The 20,510-nt window shown below is 40.1% G+C and overlaps 2 protein-coding genes and 1 long non-coding RNA gene across 10 annotated transcripts in view; 2 read left to right on the top strand and 1 right to left on the bottom strand.

Annotated features, from left to right (window-relative positions):
- The window catches only part of LOC107621499 (receptor-like serine/threonine-protein kinase SD1-8), a 78,630-nt gene that overhangs the window by 48,719 nt on the left and 9,401 nt on the right, over positions 1–20,510 (top strand). The gene's annotated exons all lie outside the window — the stretch shown is intronic.
- Positions 1–20,510, top strand: part of LOC107621495 (receptor-like serine/threonine-protein kinase SD1-8) — a 70,277-nt gene that overhangs the window by 40,868 nt on the left and 8,899 nt on the right. For 2 of the 8 annotated variants that reach the window (XR_002356492.1, XM_021114332.1), the window contains exon 1: positions 1,092–2,623. Coding sequence is in view for 3 of the 8 variants with exons in the window: in XM_021114332.1 (XP_020969991.1) it covers positions 1,192–2,623 (1,432 nt within the window). In the remaining 5 variants the exon portion in view is untranslated. Of the gene's footprint in view, positions 1–1,091; positions 2,624–5,247; positions 5,377–5,556; positions 5,682–5,794; positions 6,006–6,282; positions 6,521–6,610; positions 6,762–6,863; positions 7,845–20,510 lie in introns of those variants that run through there. The other 6 variants (XR_001615836.2, XR_002356491.1, XR_001615837.2 and 3 more) reach the window with 6 other exon arrangements.
- The window catches only part of LOC110268305, a 25,420-nt gene continuing 6,303 nt past the window's right edge, over positions 1,394–20,510 (bottom strand). The window contains exon 2 of the long non-coding RNA XR_002356494.1: positions 1,394–1,487. This is a non-coding gene — a long non-coding RNA (uncharacterized LOC110268305). The remainder of the gene's footprint in view (positions 1,488–20,510) is intronic.

The raw sequence follows: 20,510 nt of genomic DNA on the forward strand, positions 1-20,510 counted from the left end.
TACTAATATTTAACACAAATTTTTTTAAAATATCTATTCTAAATATTTAAATACATAAAAGAATATAAACAAAAAAACCATTTAAAAAACTTATTTAAAAGTTGATGTTCACTGAGAAGAGAGAAAAGGAGTGTAAAATTTTGAGAGGAGTAATTTTTCGTGGTAAGTGAAAATGAGGGGGAGGGGAAGAGAGGGTCGTTTATATAGTTGCGCGAACTTTCTTGGTCGTATGATTAGACAAATTCTGAAGTTTGCTTAACGTTGATTGCTGAGCTAGGTAAACTTTATCCAATTTTCAAAAGTTTGTCGGTATGTTAAGCGAACTTTAATACACTTGCATAAGTTCGCCGTTTTGTTGAAAAAAAAAATACTAGTGTATAATGTTAGATTAATTTATTTCTGGAAATAATATTTTTTTATTTTATTATAAAAAAAAATCCTTCTTGGAATGGTTCAAGAGTTTCACACTTTCACAACGTTTTCGTCGTGACTATTGGGGATCTAGAAAACCAGCCTCAAAGGGTTAAAGTATCACAACTTGAGTTCACATGACAAAATTAATATTAATATACTCTATGATAAATTTTGTGGTGTTTGTAAATTAGTATCTAATTTTTTTAATTTATTTTTTATAATAAATTTTAAATATTTTAAAATTGTTATTTTTATAATTCTTAAATGAAATATTAAATTTTTTTTAACAAGCTAGACGCTATATTTTAAAAACCAGTCACCATACCTTATATCCTTCCAAGTGTCCAAAGTTTATAACTGGGCATTAGTTAATTATTTAAATATAATAACGTAGTTAACAGGGTAGCGGTCATATAATAACAATAATAGTTAATCATACAATAATTAGTGTCTGATGTATGATTAAAAGAAATAAAAAAATACAGAGAATTAATTTTTAAAAGAATCAATGTTAATTATTTTTTTAAGAGAAAATTTTAAGAATAACAATTTAATTTATATTAACTAATGCTCTTATTCTAATAGTTCAATATTATTTTTTTAGTCAATACGTTTAAATATTATTGAACAATTATTGACAAAAAATTGAAAAGTTTAACATTTTGGATTAAAATTTAAAATATAAAATACAAAAAATAGAATTTAAATTTAAATTTAAAATAAAATAAAATAGTAAAATTAAGTCAACTTAAAAGAATATAGAAAAGAAGCAAATGGATGCCGGTCAGCTTAGACTGTTCTGCTGTTCTTAGCTTCATGAACAAATTGATGAATAAGTCAAACAGTCAAAAGCACTCAGCTTGTTCGACATTACCCTCTAAACTCACAACAACAATCACACACTATTCTTTACTTTCCACAAACATGAGAATCTTCATCACTCACCTTAACTACCTCATCATCCTTGTTATTAGCTTCTTCTTCTTCTTCATCATTCCATCCACCTCTTCGGATACTTTAACCGGAACACAAAACCTCACAACCAACCAAACGCTATTATCACAAAACCAATCCTTCGTGCTGGGCTTCTTCAGAGGTTCCAACACCAACTATTATCTCGGAATATGGTACAACAACATCATTCCTCAAACAATAGTTTGGGTTGCAAACAGAGACAACCCTGTTGACAACTCTACCGGCTATCTCAAGATCGGAGACAACGGAAACTTTGTCCTCCTCAATTCATCCGGGAACCCCGCATGGTCCTCCAACCAAACCAGCGCCAAGAATCCAGTTCTCCAGCTCCTCGATACCGGTAACCTTGTTCTCAAAGATTCATCAGACAAGACCAATAATAACTACTTATGGCAGAGCTTTGATTACCCAACGGATACCGTGATACCGGGGATGAAGATCGGTTGGAACTTGGACACAGGAACGGAGAAGCATTTAACATCATGGAAGATCAAGGGTGAAGACCCTTCAAGTGGTGACTACACTTTGAAGATAGATTACCATGGTTTACCTGAGGCTTTCCTCAGGAGAAACCAAACTATAATATTCCGAACTGGTCCTTGGAATGGTGAGAGATTCAGTGGGGTCCCTGAGATGAAAAACAACACCGGTCTCGACTTCAATTTCTCTTATGATGAGCATGGCGTGTGGTACTCTTTTTCCGTTACAAACCTTTCCTTGTTGTCGAGGGTAATTGTGACATCTGATGCTGATGGCAAGGCAATTCAACGCTACATGTTGATACAAGGAAGTTGGAACAAGTTCTGGTACGAACCAGCTGATGAATGCGATTACTATAGACAGTGTGGTCCATATGGAGTGTGTGACAAGAATGCTTCACCGATTTGCAAGTGTATGCAGGGGTTCAGGCCTAAGAACCAAGAAGCTTGGAACTTGGGAGATAGATCTGATGGGTGTGTGAGGAACACGGTTTTGAATTGTTCCACTGACAAGTTCTTGCATCTTGAGCACATCAAGCTGCCGGAGACGAGCAGTGTGTTTATGAATAAGAGTATGACACTTGATGAATGTGGGAGTTTGTGTAAGAGGAATTGTTCATGCACTGCATATGCAAACATCGATATCAGAAATGGAGGAAGTGGCTGTGTCATGTGGCTTGATCAACTCATGGACATGAGTGTCTTCGCTACCTACGGCCAAGATCTCTTTGTCAGATTGGCAGCTGCTGATATAGGTATCTATCTATTATCTATCTCACTATGTGTAGTTGCATCCTTTAATAGCATAGTTCTCATAAACCAATTGGTAATTTAATCGGTTAGAATACTGATTTATTAATTTATTGATTTAACCCATGAATTACTTATTGAAACGGCAGAATCCATGATAGGTAAATAAAAGAAGAAAAAGTATATAGAACCAATTCCAAATCAGTTAAGAATAGAATAACTTAATTAATTATAAATATAGTAATTAGTTTTATTTATTTATGATTTAAAATATTGGTTATTAAATGTTTCATCACATTTAAATTAGGAGGAGATACGTTCAGTATCATTGCAACGTGAATCACGGAAACTGATTCAATTAGCTTCCGTTTCTTCACCCTCCTTCCCTCTCCAAATGCCTAAAACATAATAAATCAGAAAATAGATTTAGAACCATCCAATTTACAAAGAAAAGAAACATCATAATACCTAGCATAAATATCATCCACGTAGAGATTTTGGATTTACTCAGAAGCATTTGGCTGGTTTTTGGCTGAAACCATCTTGGTTCCTAGCATTATTGAAATAAAAAATATAAAAGAGTTTAAAATTTAAAATTAAAATTTAAAAAATATATTTTTACTAATATTTTAAAAATAATTAAATTTCAACAAATTATAATCAACAAGTTATAATCTAGTTATTATTAAATAAGTAAATATTTAATTATATTTATATTAATAATTATGAATAATAAAAAATATGATTAATTTAAATATAAGTGAGTATAAAATTAAAATAATATCTAAAAAAATTATTGTACGTTTTTACTATATAATTAATAATTAACATTTAAAATAATTAGGAACAATATAGCTTAGTGGCAAAGAGAGCATGCAAACACAAAGCAGACCCAGGTTCAAATTGCTTTGACCGATTCTTATTGATTTTCACTGGCTCTAGATCATTTGAGAGTAGGGGTGGCAATATGTACCCTATCCGCGGGTACCCAACCCGATCCGCAGCGGGTAGGGTAGGGTGCGGGTCGGGTAAGGTGCGGGTTGAGCCTCAACTCTACCCGACCAACCCGCACCCTATATATGTATATGTTATATACTTATATAAAAATATATTTTAAGTGGATATTGAACTAAAGACTTCTCACTAAATACAAAAGATCCTTAGTCATTAAAAGAAGATCATTAATTAATAATTTAATAAATTTTTTTTTACATAAAAGTCAGTTCTATTTTAAATTATCATCAAGTTATATAATAACATTGTATTTTTTTTGTAATCCGCGGGTAGAATCGGGTATCCGCAGGTTAAGAGCGGGTAGGGTTAGGGTTGACTCCAAACCCTACCCTACCCTACCTGTTACCACCCGTATTTGAGAGTCCAATATACTGGCCAGTCTAATTCAGTTCTTACAACTATGTTTAATACTCAGAATAAAATGAAATATTCAATAGCTTATATTATTAACAGTTTTTTTTAAGTAATATTATGTAACTATTATTTTTATTTAATATTAATCAATTTTTTAAAATAATTTTATTTATTTTAAATTTTAAACTTTAAATCATAAATTATTAAATATTAAATTTAAATTCTAAAATTAACTAATGTAAAGTAACCAAAAATTATTTTTGTATACTATTTTTTAGAATTTACTTATCATGTGTTCTAAGAATATATTTTAACAAGATAATAATAAAAAATAAATAAATTTTTGATACATTTAATGTATTAAAAATATAAAAAAAATATTTTTAAATAATATTACACATTTAAGTCTTTTTATGAACCAATTTTAACCAAGTCAAATAATAAGATTTTGAATAATGTTAGTCATAATTGATTTTTATTATGTTAAAATAACTTAGTTGAACTTAATTAACAAAAAGACTTAAATGTATAGTATTAATCTATATTTTTTATAACTTTTAATATAAGATATATTCATAATAATTTTAAAATGTATTTTTATGGCTAATGAATTATATCTCAAATCACATAGTCTCCATGTTTATTTAAGAAAATGCAGATTCGAGACTCCCTATTTTTAGTTAAAAAAAATGTGTCTTTATGACCCATATGAGCAAAATCTCTTTTTCAAAATTTCAGCTAGTCTTTTCAATAAATTTTCACGTGTCATTAATAAATAATAATTATGAATATTCTTGGTAGACCAAATCAAATCAAAGCATTAACCCTTTTAAAAGGTCAATTTAAATATATGAAAAAGTAGATAAATCAATTTTTAGTCAGACAAGATTAGTTAAATTTTTTTTTTTTAAGTTTTAATTTTTTGAAGGATGTAGAATTTAAAATTTATAATCTAGTATTTAGGATAAATGATTATGATTTAATATTGAATTTTAATTGTTTTTTAACTGCATGTTATTTTCAATGAGAGGAGTTTTAATTTTTTTTTATCCAATCACTATATTGAAATTCTTACTAATTAAGTGCCTAATTAAGTCCTTTGGTTTCACAATAATACAACTCCCTAAATAATTACATATAATTGTTGTAACATAAATATTAAATAGCAGTGTTTACACATTTTTGCTATGATGATGATATTGCTAGTTCCTTCCTAATTGATTAACTGGAAATTCTTTTTTATCAATTTGGTGACACACAGGATCTACTAGCTCCAACAAGAATCATAGAGTAGTTCTGGCTACTGGTATCTCACTTTGTGCACTTGTTTTAGTTTTGGGATTGGTTGCTATTTGTTACTTAAGGAAGAAGATAAAACAAAAATCAAGAGGTAATGTATGATTAAATATCCCCCATATGACTGCCTATATATATAGTACGGTACATACATAGTGTGTGATTTTTGTGCAGCATAAATAAATTTACCTTGGTTATTATTATCAATAGCGGCTTTTTCAGGTTTTGTCCATAGAAGTTATGATTGGTTAATGAATGAGATTGTGTCTTCTAGGTGATGAAAGGAATATGGATGATCTGGAATTGCCAATGTTTAATTTTGATACCTTAATGATGGCTACAAACAGTTTCTCTCAAGATAATAAACTTGGACAAGGAGGCTTCGGTAGTGTTTATAGGGTAAGTTGTTTTAATACTTTATGCACAACTGCCATCATTACAAAAATTCTCACATCAAAACAAAAACACACTTATATACACGCACTAATAGATTGTACCTATGACGATATCAGGGCAGATTGATTGAAGGCCAAGAAATTGCTGTAAAAAGATTGTCGGAAGACTCTAGACAAGGAGTTACAGAGTTTGAAAATGAAGTCAAATTAATGGTCAAACTCCAACACCGAAATCTTGTTCAGTTGCTTGGTTGCTGCATTGAGAAGAATGAGAAAATGTTGGTGTATGAATATATGGAAAATAGAGGCCTTGATTCCATTTTATTTGGTAACTTGCATTATTTTTTATATATTATCAATATATTCTATGTTTAGGCATTTTTTATGCAGAAATATTTAGTAATAAAAAAATTAGTAAAAAATAATCAGAATTTATTTTATTTAGTATTCATTAATTGTTATAATAATTAATAAATGCTAAATAAGATAAGTTTTTGTTATTCTTTTATTTTGTCTTTTTAGCATTATCGTTTTTTTAATTATCATATATAATTGTTTTGCTTGTTATATATCCTTAATTAGTTTATATGTAACTAATGTTTCAGACAAATCAAAAAGTCTCTTGCTTAACTGGGAGAAGCGTTTCAATATTATATATGGAATAGCTAGAGGACTTCTTTATTTACATCAAGATTCAAGATTTCGAATTATTCATAGAGATCTCAAGACAAGTAATATATTATTAGATATTGAAATGAATCCAAAGATATCAGACTTTGGAATTGCTAGAATTTTTTACAACGATCAAACACAAGCAAAAACAGTAAGAGTTGTTGGAACATAGTGAGTATATCATGATAGTTTACTAAAGTGTCTCTTAAAATTCAGATTTGATGGCTTTATTTTTAATTTAGATATATTTTTATTTTGTAGTGGTTATATGGCTCCGGAATATATTATGGGTGGGAACTTCTCAGAAAAATCGGATGTTTTTAGCTTTGGAGTTATAGTATTAGAAATTATAACGGGAAAGAAGAATAGAAGGTTTTCCAATAATAATGATGAATTGAATCTCTTGGAAAATGTAGGTGAAAGGATTTTCTCTTTAACGAAAATATTTCTTATCAGATAAAAAATAAACATTTTGATCAATATATTCCAATGATTACACTATATGTTTTTGTAGGTATGGAGACATTGGCATGAAGGAACTATATTGACATTAATTGATCCATTCATTGGAAATTTATATACAGAAGCTGAAATTGTAAGATGCATACATATTGGACTCTTATGTGTCCAAGAATGTGCAGAAGATAGACCAACAATGTCTTTAGTGATCTTAATGTTGAGAAGTGAAGCCCCATCAATGCCAAATCCTAAAATTCCTGGATTTTCCGCAAGAAAAAATTATCCAGAGACTGATTTATCTTCAAGTAAGCAAGATGAATCACGGAGTGTGAATCAAGTCACAATCACTTTATTGAATGCTAGGTAGTTGTATGATAAAAAAATAATGTTTCGACAATCATGAATATCTGTGATGTATATGAACTAAATCAAAAGACTTATTGCATATCATAAGCAAAATAAGAAGGAAATTACAGATGTAGCAAATTATTCCTGGCTTCTTTAACACAAGACCCTTCAGCACGAGACCAACTTGGTTATTGTTCGAACAATGGACATCAACAAAGGCAGTTAGTGTTAGACGAGTAGTTATTTGTTGGCAACCCACAATGCTCAAAGTCCGACAAGTTATCGACCCTGGAGGTAATTTGTTACTTGACAAAAGATTGTCCCTGGAGGTAATTTGTTACTTGACAAAAGATGTGTCAGATGGAAGTGGAGGAGTTCAATTGAAGATAGAAGTAAGATACAACATAATTCTTTTGCTCGATTTGACAAGGAAGGATGGTACACAACAAAAGTATCGAGGAGTAAGTTCGACAAGTGGAGTAGTTGATCGTCTCTTGGCGGGAATAATTATTGGCGAAATAATTTGTCTTATCACGTGTCACTGTGAGATTGGTCGAGTCTGTCTATAAATAGAGGTGTTGACGAGTGACAAAGAATTAGAAATTTCCTACAGAAAGCACACTTATTCCCTCATATTCCAACAATTTTCTGTGGTCCTGTCTAAGTTAGTTTTTTTTTGTAAGTTTCCTTCCATTTTTTCTTTACTTTTTTATGTTTCTGTAATTTTTTTTCTGCAATTTAGTTTGTGTAATCTTGTTTTCTACAAGTTTGATTTCATTTATTTTTCTTGTCAAATTTTGTTCTTTTCAAACTTAAGTTCTTTGAAATTTTGTGAAAACTTAGCATTTGTGTTAAACACTTTAACTCCACCTATGTTACACCTGCGGTACATAACCGATCCTAAGTCTGGATAAAGAAGGAGGGTTGTGTTAGGCCTTCGACAGCCAACATAAAAATTTAATCGAATCTTCATGACATGGATCAAAGACGTTATTGCACTAAAGTTAGGTTGTTGCCCAGAAGCAATGCGTTGTATGGCTCGCGTATAGTATCAAATGAGTAAAAGCCGTTGCATCGGTACCCGAGTGTAGTGTTAAATGAGTAAGGGTTCTCGCATTTTCGTGAACGGACGAGAATAAATAAGTTAGTTCACAAAGAAAAAGGTAAAGGTAAAGGTCGGAGCGACAGAAGGTTGAGATTTGAGACATGAAATATAGGCACTCTAACAAGAAAATCCATAGAGGTGGTGGATGCCATGACAAGGAAGAAGATTAATATCATGTGCCTACAAGAAACAAAATGGGTCGGTGCGAAGGCTAGGGAGTTGGATACTTTCGAATTCAAACTTTGGTATATAGGAAATGTGAAAAATACGAACGAGGTAGGTATTAGCATGGATAAACAGTGGAAGAAGGACATAGTGGATGTCAACAGGGTGGGAGATCAGATCATCTCTATCAAACTTGTGGTGGAATGAGGTACTTTTCATGTGATTAGAGCCTATGCACCGCAAGTGGGTTCGGACGAGTAACACAAGATAAGGTTTTGGGAGGATTTAGAGAGTTTGGTCTAAGACATACCTTTGGAAGATAAGATTTTCTTAGAAGGAGATTTAAATAGCTATGTTGGAAGAGAAGTGATTGGGTATAGAAGTATTCACGGAGACCATAGTTTCGGGGTGGTCAATATCGAGGGTAAAACTATTTTGGACTTTTTCTCAACCTTTGACCTTCTCATCGCAAATACATATTTTAAAAAGAGATACGAACGTCTTATAACCTATAGAAGTGGCATGAAAAGCTCTCAAATTGACTTCTTCTTGTTAAGAAGAGTCGACCAAAAATTTTGCATTAATTGTGAAATTATTTCAGGAGAGAGTTTAACAATATAACATAGGATGCTCGTCATGGATTTTAGTGTTGAGCAAAAGTTGAGAAAAAACATCATACGAAGAACCCAAAGATGAGGTGGTGGCGGATGAAATGTGAGAAACCAAAAAGCTTCTTAAGACGGATAGGAGAATAGGCAAAGAGGGATGGAAATGGAAGCGCGGAAGAGATGTAGAGGGGGATGACAGAAGTTATTAGAAGAACATCAAAATAAAATTTTGGAGAATCTAGAGGGATATGACCAAGAAACAAGGAGTCCTGGTGGTAGAATGCGAGTATACAAGAAAAGATAAAGATAAAAAAGGAGTACTTTAAGGAGTGGTCTTTGTGCTACAATGCAGATAATTGGAAAAAATATAAAGCGGCTAAGAAAGAGACAAAAGTGGCTGTAAGTGAAGCAAGAACAAGAGCATATGAGGGTCTCTACCAATCTTTAGGCACGAAAGAAGGAGAAAAAAGTATATATAGAATCGCAAAAAGAAGAACGAGAGACTTGGATCTGGTTAAGTGCATAAATGATAAAGACGGAAAGGTTTTGGTTCAAGAGGAGATCAATGAAAGGTGGAAGAACTACTTCTACGAGTTATTTAATGAAGAACAAAAGACTCTTCCGAGAGTTGGTCAGTTATGCACACGGAAAGAAGATCAAAACTTCGATTACTATCGAAAGATTCAAGACTTCGAGGTAAAAGAGACTCTAAAGCGGATGAGAAATGGCAGGGCAGAAGGACCCGATAATATTCCGATTGAAGTTTGGAAGGGCCTTGAGAGAAAGGCATCAGTTGGTTAACAAAGTTTTTAATGAGATTTTAAGATCATAGAAGATGTTAGATGAGTGGAGAAAGAGCGTATTGATACCTATCTACAAGAATAAAGAGGATATATAAAGTTGTAGAAACTATATATAGAGGGATCAAACTCATGAGTCATACCATGAAGTTATGAGAAAGGGTGATAGAACGAGGGCTGAGACAAAAGACACAAGTAACAGAGAACCAATTTAGTTTATTGCTAGGTAGATCCACCACTGAAGCGATATACCTGTTAAGAAAGATGATGGAGAGGTATCGTAGTAATAAAAGAGATCTGCATATGGTGTTTATTGATTTGGAAAAAACATACCATAAAGTGGCAAATGAGGTCTTATTAGGGATGGCAACGGGTCCCCATGGGGCGGGAACATGTCCCCGCCCCCCGCTCCCCGCCTCCATTACCTGTCCCCGTCCCCGCCCCATCTCCGCGACGGATAACGGGGACTCCAAATCCGTTGGGGACCTGGGTATCCGCGGATTTTTTAAAAAAAGGAAAAAACTTTGAAAAATCTGAAAAAAATTTTTGACAAATATAATCAAAATCATAGCAATCAGAATCAGAAATATAATTAAGGTTAACAGAATCAAAATACAGCAAATAATTAACATAATCAGTATCACAACAATCAAAATTAGAAATATGAATTAGGGCTAATAGAATCAAAATCACAACATATAATTAACATAATCAGTACTACAACAATCAGAACATAATCAGAATCACAACAATCAGAATCAGAATCAACGCTCTGACGCGACGCTGCTTCCTCGGTGGCCAGTGACCTCGAGAGTGAGAGGGGAGGATTTTGGCGGTGAGGGGTAGGAGGTGGAAGACGACGAGAAGACACAGTGAAGCTTCGACTCGAAGAGGCTCTGACGCGAAGACGGACCGACACGAAGACGCACTCCCTGTTGCGGTGAGCGACGAGGAGAAGACGACAACCTGCGACAACGCAACGAGGAGAAGAAGACGAGGTGAGCTTGACGGTGAATGTGACGGACTGACAGTGAGCTCGGGAGGGGGTGGGAGCGTGACGGAGTGGGAGGTGGGAGAGGAGAGGGAGTGGGAGGTGGTGGTCGGCGGTGTTCAGGAGAAGAGAGGCTGAGAGTTTGACGAGGATAGGAGAGGACAGGAGAGGAAACTCTCTGAAGCAGTGAAGCTGAAGCACTGAAGGTTTGAGTTTTTGACGGCTAGGGTTCTTCATCAATGAATCATATATGTTATATATATACTGGGGGTGTTTTGGTCTTTTTATATAAACGGGGTTAAACGGGTCTCCACGGGGCGGGGACCTCTACCCCCGCCCCCGCCCCCGCCCCGTTTATTATACGGGGCCCCATTCCCCGTCCCCGCGGGTAAAAAACAGTCCCCATATCTGCCTTCCGATGGGTAAATCCCCGCGGGTACCCGCCCCGCTGGGGATTTTTGCCATACCTAGGTCTTATGGAAGGTTTTGGAAAAGAAGAGAGTAAGGATCGCATATATTCGTGTAATTAAAGACATGTATGATAGAACTACAACTAGTGTGAAGACTCAAGGTGGTGTGATAGAGAAATTTTTTATTTGTATAGGATTACACCATAGATCATCCTTAAGTCCTACCTTTTCACATTAGTCTTGAAAGTACTCTCACAACATTTCCAAGAACTTGCGCCATAGTGCATACTTTTTGCCAATAATATCGTCCTTATGAAAGAGTCAAGGAAAGACCTAAATAAGAACTTGGATTTATAGAGAGAAGTTCTAAAAACATACTAAAAAACATACTAAAAAAGGTGAATATTAGAGAAAATATACTAAAAAATTTCGAAGATTCAATCAGAATAAAGAAACAAAATTAGAGTTTTATTTATGTACGAGATGTCTCTGGTACGGTTTGAAGGGTAGATCGGGAACCCGCGGGCGAAGCTGGAGCCGGATTGCTCGATTGGAACGATGGGGGGTGGTACCTGCAAAGACACTCCGACGCTCAAGTCAGAACGGATCTAAGAGGCAGAAAGTGTAAGGAATGAATGAATACCTGGGGGGACCTGGGTCCTCTTATTTATAGGTGATGGTGAATATCTTATCTTATCTTATTTGGTTAAGATAAGAGAGATATTTGGGTTAGATGCTTTGAAGGGCCGGTGTTTGGGCCTTCGGTTTGAAGCGGGTTGTTCCCGGGTAACCGGGTATGCGGGATCCGTGGATCGGATCCGTAACAGTTGCCCCCGCAGCGGGAGAGCGAGCGAGGTCGGTCTGTCGCTGGGAGACGTTTGTCATGGGCTCGATTTTTTCTCGGGTGCCCGTCTGGTTTCTTTGAGATGAGGTCGGTGCCTCGGTCTCCGTATCGTAGAAGATTCGTCTGACCGTTTAGGTCTGACGTGACTCTTCTGTATCAGTCGCGTCTGTTGCGTTCTTCGAGGCGTTACCTTTTTTCGAGGGGGTATTTATTGCGGGCTGTGCTTTTTCTTTTTTGCCCTTGCGTTTGCTTTGCTTTCTGAGGGTATTTTCATCGTTCTGCTTTTTCAAAAACCGTTTTGGTTTTCCTCCTTCAGTTCCCTCGTTCTGCTTTTACTTCTCTATTGCTTCTCTTTCTGATTACAGCATTTTCCATTCTCCATTTTCGCTTTCTGTGGTTTTGGTTGGTCTTCTTCCGCGGCGTCTTTCCTTCGGGTTTTTCTTCCTTTTATCAGGTTAGCATTTCTCTCGTTTCTTTTTTGCTTTTTCTGCTTTGTTTTTTGCAGTTTTTTGTTTTTGCTGAGTGTAGTTTTAGAGTAGTTTGTGGTGTTTAGATAGTTCTGTTGGGTTTTTTAGAAAAGGGGCTGGGGCGAGTGCCACCGTATAATTGGTGGTGTGCGGTGGCGGTGTTTGTTTTTGGTTTTTTACCCGCTGTCGTTTTCCGCCGTGAGGTTTGGCTGACGGTGGTGCTCGTCCATATTTTAGGTATGGCTCGCCGACGGACGGAGGGTGTGAGGGCTCCGGTGGCCCCGGCGGGGGGTGTCCCTGACCTTTTTTCTTGGGTCACCAGTGATGTTTGGGGGACACCGTCGCGGATGACGGAGGCGGACCTCCAACGGCTCCGTGATGAGGGGGCTGTTTGTGGGGGTGGCGATGCCGAACGCCACTACGAGCTTGCCCTCCCTGGGGTTGACGAGAGGGTTTGCTATACCAATCTCGACTCCCCGACAGTGCCGGATTGGATGTGGGTGTATGAGGCGATGTTCACCCGGCTTGGTGTTCGGCTTCCCTTTTCTCCTTTTGTTCAACAGTTGTTGAATCGGTGCTCCGTGGCGCCGTCCCAGCTACATCCGAACAGCTGGGCGGCAATACGGTCTTTTGAACTCGTTTGTGATTATTTAGAGCTACCTGCTTCAGTAAACGTTTTTCTTTTCCTTTTCTTGTGTACTCTTCCGACTAAGGAGGGGAAGCATAAGAAGGGGTATGTATCTTTCCGAGCTCAGCCCCACCGTCGAGTTTTCGGTTTGTATGAAGACTCCTTCCACGGTTTTAAGAGTGGTTATTTTAAAGTTCGTCCTGCGAGGGGGCATCACCCTTTTTGGTTGACGCTGGAGGGTGAGCGTCGGTTCCCCACTTACTGGAACTTTAAGGCTGGTCCGTCCGTGTTTACTCGGGTTTCGAAGGAGTTCTTGTCTTCGGAGGAGCGGGATATCGCTCTTGTCCTGTGGCAGTTATTTGGGGAGCGTCCTCTTAATCCTCGGGACGTGATGGGTGATCCGGTTGCTTGCCGGTCGTATGTTGGTGTGTGTCGCGTGTGTCCGTTCTTTACTTGTTTTTATGTTTTGTTTCCCGTCTTCGTAACTTGGATTTTTGTTTCTTGTTTCCTTTGCAGTTGAGATGGCCGGTGGCTTGACATCCTTGGCGCGTCTGAAGGCGGCGATGGCCCAGGAGGAGGGGTCGTCGTCCCCGGCTACTCCTGTTTCTAATCCTGCCGTGGAGTCTCAGCCGGTTTCTCAGGAGGTGATTTCCTCGGGTGCGCGGGCCGATGCTCAAGTTTCTCCCGGCCCTACGAATTCTCCTGAGGTCGTTGTGGTGACGGCTGCTGAGGCTTCTCGAAAGAGGAAGAGGCCTGAGGACCCGAGCAGTGAAACTTTTGAGGATGAGGGTCTTGTGCCCAGTGTGATGGATCGACGCTTCGATGCCCCGGGGTTTATTGATCAACACTTGATGCCTGGAACGGAGCCGTTTTTTGATGGCTGCGATGTTTCGTTCCAGGCCAAGTCGGTGTATCGTGCTCTCCTCCGGTCTGCCGTTGTTGTTCGGAAGGCTGAGCCTGTGATGGCTCAGGTCGGTTTGCTGGACAAGAAGCTTCGTCATTCTCATGCTGAGGTAGCCAAGTTGAAGGGGGAACTTGAGGCCGCCGAGGCCGCGAGGGAGAGGGCTGTGAAGTCTTCTGAGGAGGCCTGGTCAGAGATTCTCCGACTTGCCGAGGTTGAAACTTCGCTTCTCTCTCAGTTGGCAGAGGAGCGGCAGCGGGCTTCCGATGTGGGTTCTCAGGCTGCCATGCTTCTCGCCGAGTCGGAGGCTCTAAAGGCAGAGGTTGCTGCCTTGAGGAGGGAGAAGACGGAGTTACTAGCTGATGCGAAGGATGCAATTGCGGCTACCGAGGAGACGATGAGGGCTCAAGCTTCAGTGCTGGCTCCTGGTCTAGATATGTCCGTGATAGGGGCCTTCAAGACTGTTCGCGATGGCCAGATCGTTGACCTTGAGTAGTTTTTACCTTTGTTTCTTTGGATTTTTTCTTTGAACTGTGCTTTTTGGATATTTTCGGATGGCCAAGGGCCGTGTATTTTGATTTTGGAACACTTTATTTTTGTTTTAATGGTATTTTATCGGCCGTTCGGGCCTTTTGTATGTTCCGTTGTTGTTTTTGGGCCGTTCGGGCCTTTGGTATGTTCCGTTGTTGTTTTTGGGCCGTCCAGGCCTATCATGTATTCCGTCTTAGGCTACTTCGTGTGTATTTCGTTTGTTTCCTTGGACCGTCGTTTGGTCGGGTTCTTTTGTGGATATCCGTATGTTTGGGCCTGGGGGGTGATCAGTCCCCCGGTTGCGGCCGTGTCTTTGTTCCGCTTTTGGGATACTAAGGAAAATAGAAATAGCTGTTCTAATGGAATTTTTATTGATGGTTGGGCCTCGTTAAAACCCTCCGTTGGTGGCGGGAAAGTGTACCCGAGTTCAAAACTTAAATGGGAAATAAAACCTTAGAATTTGTAAAATGGTAGGAGAAGTATAAAAATAGAAATGAGGACAAGGGTGCGACCTTTGTAGGTTGGTCTAGGCGTAGTATCGTCGCAAGTTGGCGGCGTTCCATGTTCTCGGGATTTCGTCGCCGTTGAGCCGTTCGAGTTTGTACGCTCCTTTTCCGATTACAGCCTTGATTCTATATGGTCTTTCCCAGTTGGGGGTGAGCTTCCCTTCACCTGGGGTCGGGGGACCGATATCGTTTCGTCGTAAGACGAGGTCGTCGGCCGCAAATTCTCGCCGGATGACTCCGTGATTATATCTTAGGCTGATTCTTTGCTTTAGGGCTAGCTCCCTGAGATGGGTTATGCTTCTGGTTTCGTTGATGAGGTCTCGTTCTGCTTCCTCGTCGTTACCTCCTACCGTTTTCCTGGGGCTAGGGATAGGCCTTCCAAGAGGGCCTCGTATTCTGCTTGGTTGTTTGATACTAGAAATTCGTATCGTACCGACTGTTCGATCGTGATTCCGTCTTGATTTTCGAGTATGACTCCGGCGCCTCCGTAGGTGGAGTTTGATGAGCCGTCGACATGTAGTTTCCATGATTCAGGGGTGAGCTTTCCCGGGGTCATCTCGGCGATGAAGTCGGCCATAGCTTGTGCTTTGATCGCATTCCGGGGTTCGAATTTGATCTGGAATTGAGATAGTTCGATGGACCACGCTAGCATTCTTCCAGCTAGGTCGAGTTTCTGCAACACCTGTTTGACCGCTTGGTCGGTTCGAACCGTCACGGGATGAGCTTGGAAGTATTGTCGTAGGCGTCGGGAGGCTGTAAGGAGTGTGAAAGCTAGCTTTTCTAAGCGTGAGTAGCGAGCTTCCGCGTCTTGTAGGACTTTGCTTATGAAGTATACGGGTTTTTGTTCTTTTTTCTCGTTTTCACGGACGAGTGCTGCTGCGAGTGCCTCTTCCGTTATGGAGAGGTATAAGTAAAGTGTTTCCCCTGTTTGGGGTTTGGCGAGGATTGGTGGTTCCGCTAGGATCCTCTTGAAGTGTTGGAATGCTTCTTCACATTCCGCCTCCCATTTGAAGGGGGCTTCTTTTTTCATTAGTTTGAAGAAAGGGGTCGCTTTTTGGGCCGAAGCCCCAAGAAAGCGTGACAATGCCGTTAGTCGGCCGGTAAGCCTTTGGATGTCCTTAAGGTTTTTGGGGCTTGTCATCTCGAGGACGGCGCGACATTTCTCTGGGTTTGCTTCAACTCCGCATTGCGTAATCATGAAGCCGAGGAACTTCCCTGCCTCCATTCCGAAGGCACATTTTGCCGGGTTGAGTCGCATTTGGTGCTTTCATAGGGTGTTCATTATGACCTTGAGGTCGTCGGTTAGTTGTTCGCCGGATTCGGTCTTGGCGAGCATGTCGTCTATGTAGACTTCTAGTTTGTTACCGGATAAGTCTCGGAATATCTTGTTAACCAGTCTTTGATAGGTTGCTCCAGCGTTTTTTAGACCGAAGGGCATTACTGTGTAGCAGTACGTCCCGTCTGGGGTGATGAACGCTGTTTTCTCTTCGTCTGGTCGGTGCATCGGAATCTGGTTGTATCCGGAATATGCGTCCATGAAGCTGAGGTATCGGTGACCGGATGCAGCGTCTACCAATCCGTCGATGTTTGGTAGGGGGAAGGCGTCCTTCGGACAAGCTTTGTTGAGGTCCGTGTAGTCGACGCACATTCGCCATTTCCCATTAGATTTTTTCACCAGTACGACGTTGGCTAGCCAAGCCGTGTAGGGGAGTTCCCGGATGAAGTTGGCCTCGAGTAGGGCTTTAACTTGTTTTTTGACTTCGGTGGCTCGGTCTGATGACATTTTTCTTCTTCTTTGTGCTACTGGTTTAGCTTTGGGGTCCACGGCTAGACGGTGAGACATTAGGTCGGGGTTTATTCCCGGCATGTCGGCTGGTGTGAATGCAAACAGGTCTCTATTTTGTTTCAGGAGTTGAGAGAGCTCCTCTTTGAGGTCATATGGGAGGTTCCTATTAATGAAGGTGTATTCATCCTTGGTTGGCCCTATTTGTAGTTTTTTCATATCCCCTTCTGGCTCTGGCCTGGGTTGGCCGTCTTGTCGGGCATCCAGATCGGCTAGGAATACTCCAGCCGCATCTCGTGATTTCTTCGTTAGGGCTAGGCTGGTGTTGTCGCATTCGGCTGCGACTTCTCGGTCCCCGTGGATGGTGCCGACGGAGCCGTCGTCGGTTCTGAATTTCATAAGGAGGTATTTAGTAAAGATAACTGCGGAGAAGTCATTGATTGTTTTCCTTCCGAGGATCACGTTATAGGCTGTGGAGTCTTTTAGGACTACGAATTCAGATAGGATTGTCTTCTTCTGGCTGCTCGTTCCTATGGTGATGGGAAGTGTGATTGAGCCATCTGGTTTGAGGAAGTTGTCTCCGAGTCCCGTGACGCCGTGGCGGTGTGTTTGGAGGTTGTCGTTGCGGAGTCCGAGTTTATCGAAGGCTCCTCGAAAAAGGATGTTTGAGTCTGCCCCGGTGTCTACCAGTATCCTTCGTACGAGTCCTGTTCCGATTCTAGCTGAGATGACGAAAGGGGCATCCTCGGCTGAGGTGCCGTGTTGGCAGTCCTCTGGTAAGAACGTTATCGTATTGTCGGCCGCGGATATTGGGACTTGGTTCCTTACAGCCATTACCTTGAGGTCTTTCTTCATTGTTGGTTTTGACTTGCTTGATACGTCCTTGCCTGTGATGACGTTTACTATGATGGTTGGATCTTCCTCTGGGCTTTCCCTGGGGGGTTGCTTTTGGGTTCTCGGGTTACGTCCTTCCCTCTCCGACGACCTGTCTCTCTCCGCGCGTCTCGGTTCTCTGATGATTTTGGCAAATTCTGGGAGTTTGCCGTCTCGTATGGCTTGTTCAAGGGCGTCTTTAAGGTCGAAACAATCTTGTGTTTTGTGACCGTAACCTCGGTGGTATTCGCAGTAGAGGGTTTTGTTGCCTCCTGTCCTTTCCTTGAGTTGTCGGGCTTTCGGAATGATGCCCCGATCTGCTATTTGGTGGTATATCTCGGTAATTGGTGCAGTTAGGGGTGTGTAATTAGAGAATTTGCCTATTCTTGGTGGCCGGCTGGTCGGCCTCGGGTGGTCCCGTTGATTCTCTTTGGGTGTTGGGTTATGGTGAGAAGCCGAATTGCCGCGTTGGGTGTTGCCGTGCTGCCGTTTGTTGGCCGCGACGACCTGGCTGACTTCTTCGTCGTTGATGTAATCTTTGGCGACGTTCTGTATCTCATGCATGGTCCATACCGGTCTGGTGGTGAGGTGTTTGCGAAAATCTTCGTTCATTAGCCCATTGGTCAGGCAAAGGCTTGCGACGGAATCCGTGAGTCCGTCGACCGTTATGCATTCGTCGTTGAAGCGGTCGAGGTATTTTCTTGTGGACTCTTCTTGTTTTTGCGTGACCCCTAGTAAGCTGATGGGGTGTTTGGCTTTGGTGATCCTAGTAGTGAACTGGGCCATGAACTTTCGTGTAATATCGTGGAAGCTGGCTATGGATCCGTTCGGGAGGGCGTTGAACCATTTGATCGCTGGCCCGGCGAGGGTTACCGGGAAGGCTCTGCATCGGACCGCGTCGGCCGCTCCTTCTAGGTTCATTCTGGCCTCAAAAGCCGTTAGGTGTTCTTGGGGATCCTTAGTTCCATCGTACTTCATATCGGTAGGTTTGTCGAAGCCTTTGGGGAGTTTTGCCCTTAGGATTCTTTCTGTGAAGGGTGTAGCTCCCATTATTATATGGTCGTTTCTCGTGCGTTTGGTATTTCGGTCCCTCCGATCTTCGTCTGAGTAGTGTTGATAACTCAGATCTCGAGAAGCGCTGCGGTTATGTTTCTTGTTGTATCGCCGTTCTGGCGATTTCTCGTGTCTGTGATCGCGTGATGAGCTGCGACCGTCTCTTCTGTCATGTCGTCGGGTTGGCGACCTACCGCGGCGAGATCTTGATCTGGAGGTTGCATGGCTTCCGTGCTCGTTGTTGTGTTTTCCTTTATTGGTTATCTTGCCTTCGAGTTCCTGAACTCGGAGGCAGAGATCCTGGATGATCTGCGCTGCTTTGTCGCTGGCTTTCTCAGGATGTCGTCGGTCCGTGACGTCGTGATCGTTCGCGTTTTGGATAGTGCTTGCTATTCTCGCTTGGTTTGTGACTTCACGGTGCTCGGGGGTTGGGTTAATCGGTTGAGAGTCGTCCTGGCTTGAAGGGGTTTCCTGTAGGACGTCCCCCATCGAGCCTAGCTGGTGCAGGTTCCCCACAGACGGCGCCAATGTACGAGATGTCTCTGGTACGGTTTGAAGGGTAGATCGGGAACCTGCGGGCGAAGCTGGAGCCGGATTGCTCAATTGGAACGATGGGAGGTGGTACCTGCAAAGACACTCCGACGCTCAAGTCAGAATGGATCTAAGAGGTAGAAAGTGTAAGGAATGAATGAATACCTGGGGGGACCTGGGTCCTCTTATTTATAGGTGATGGTGAATATCTTATCTTATCTTATTTGGTTAAGATAAGAGAGATATTTGGGTTAGATGCTTTGAAGGGCCGGTGTTTGGGCCTTCGGGTTGAAGCGGGTTGTTCTCGGGTAACCGGGTATGCGGGATCCGTGGATCGGATGCGTAACAATTTATTTATTTGTTTTGACAAACATATTTTTGTTTTGCATGTTACTTTCAGCGAAAAAAAAATAAAATTGGGTATCAATCTTGTTATTTTAGGTCAGTTAAATTGTTTAGGTACTACAGTCAAAGTAAAGGATTAACAAATGATTATTAGTATCCAATTCCTAATAATCTATAAATTTATTTCTTTTCGTATTCTATTTTTTTTTTTAATTTCGGAAGCTTCTTTGATTCATAATTTATCTGTGTTAAGTGTTTTGATTCAGCATACTTTCCTGCTTGGAATGGTCCAAGTTTTACCACGGTTTTCGTCGTGACTCTGGATCTACTAGAAAACTAGCCTCAGAATATCACAACTCGCGTTCTTCGAAAATACGTGGCAAAATTAACATTGATATACGATACATCTACAGAGATTCGTTCTAACCATGATATTATTATTTAACGAATTTGAACCCTCTGAATTACCCAAACTTAACAACTGGTCATTAGATAATTAATTAAAGTATTAAACATAATAACGTAGTTGACACTTGACAGGGTAGCGGTCACCGGTCAGAATATAAATATAATAATATGAAATCAAATATATTTTTTATTTTTAAAATTTATTAAAAGATTTTATATTGCAGAATTAACGATGATAGCAGAGGCACACTAAATACTGCAGAATTAATAGCGGCAAGAAGGCGCACGATGCTGCAGAATTAATGATCAATGGAAGAACACGAAATAAAGAAGGAATGACGTATAAAATAATTAAGTATTTTGTTAATATAAAATCAGAATTTTATTATAAGTATTTATTAAATT

The sequence above is a fragment of the Arachis ipaensis genome, chromosome B10 (genome assembly GCF_000816755.2).
Source record: "Arachis ipaensis cultivar K30076 chromosome B10, Araip1.1, whole genome shotgun sequence".
Lineage (NCBI taxonomy): Eukaryota > Viridiplantae > Streptophyta > Magnoliopsida > Fabales > Fabaceae > Arachis > Arachis ipaensis.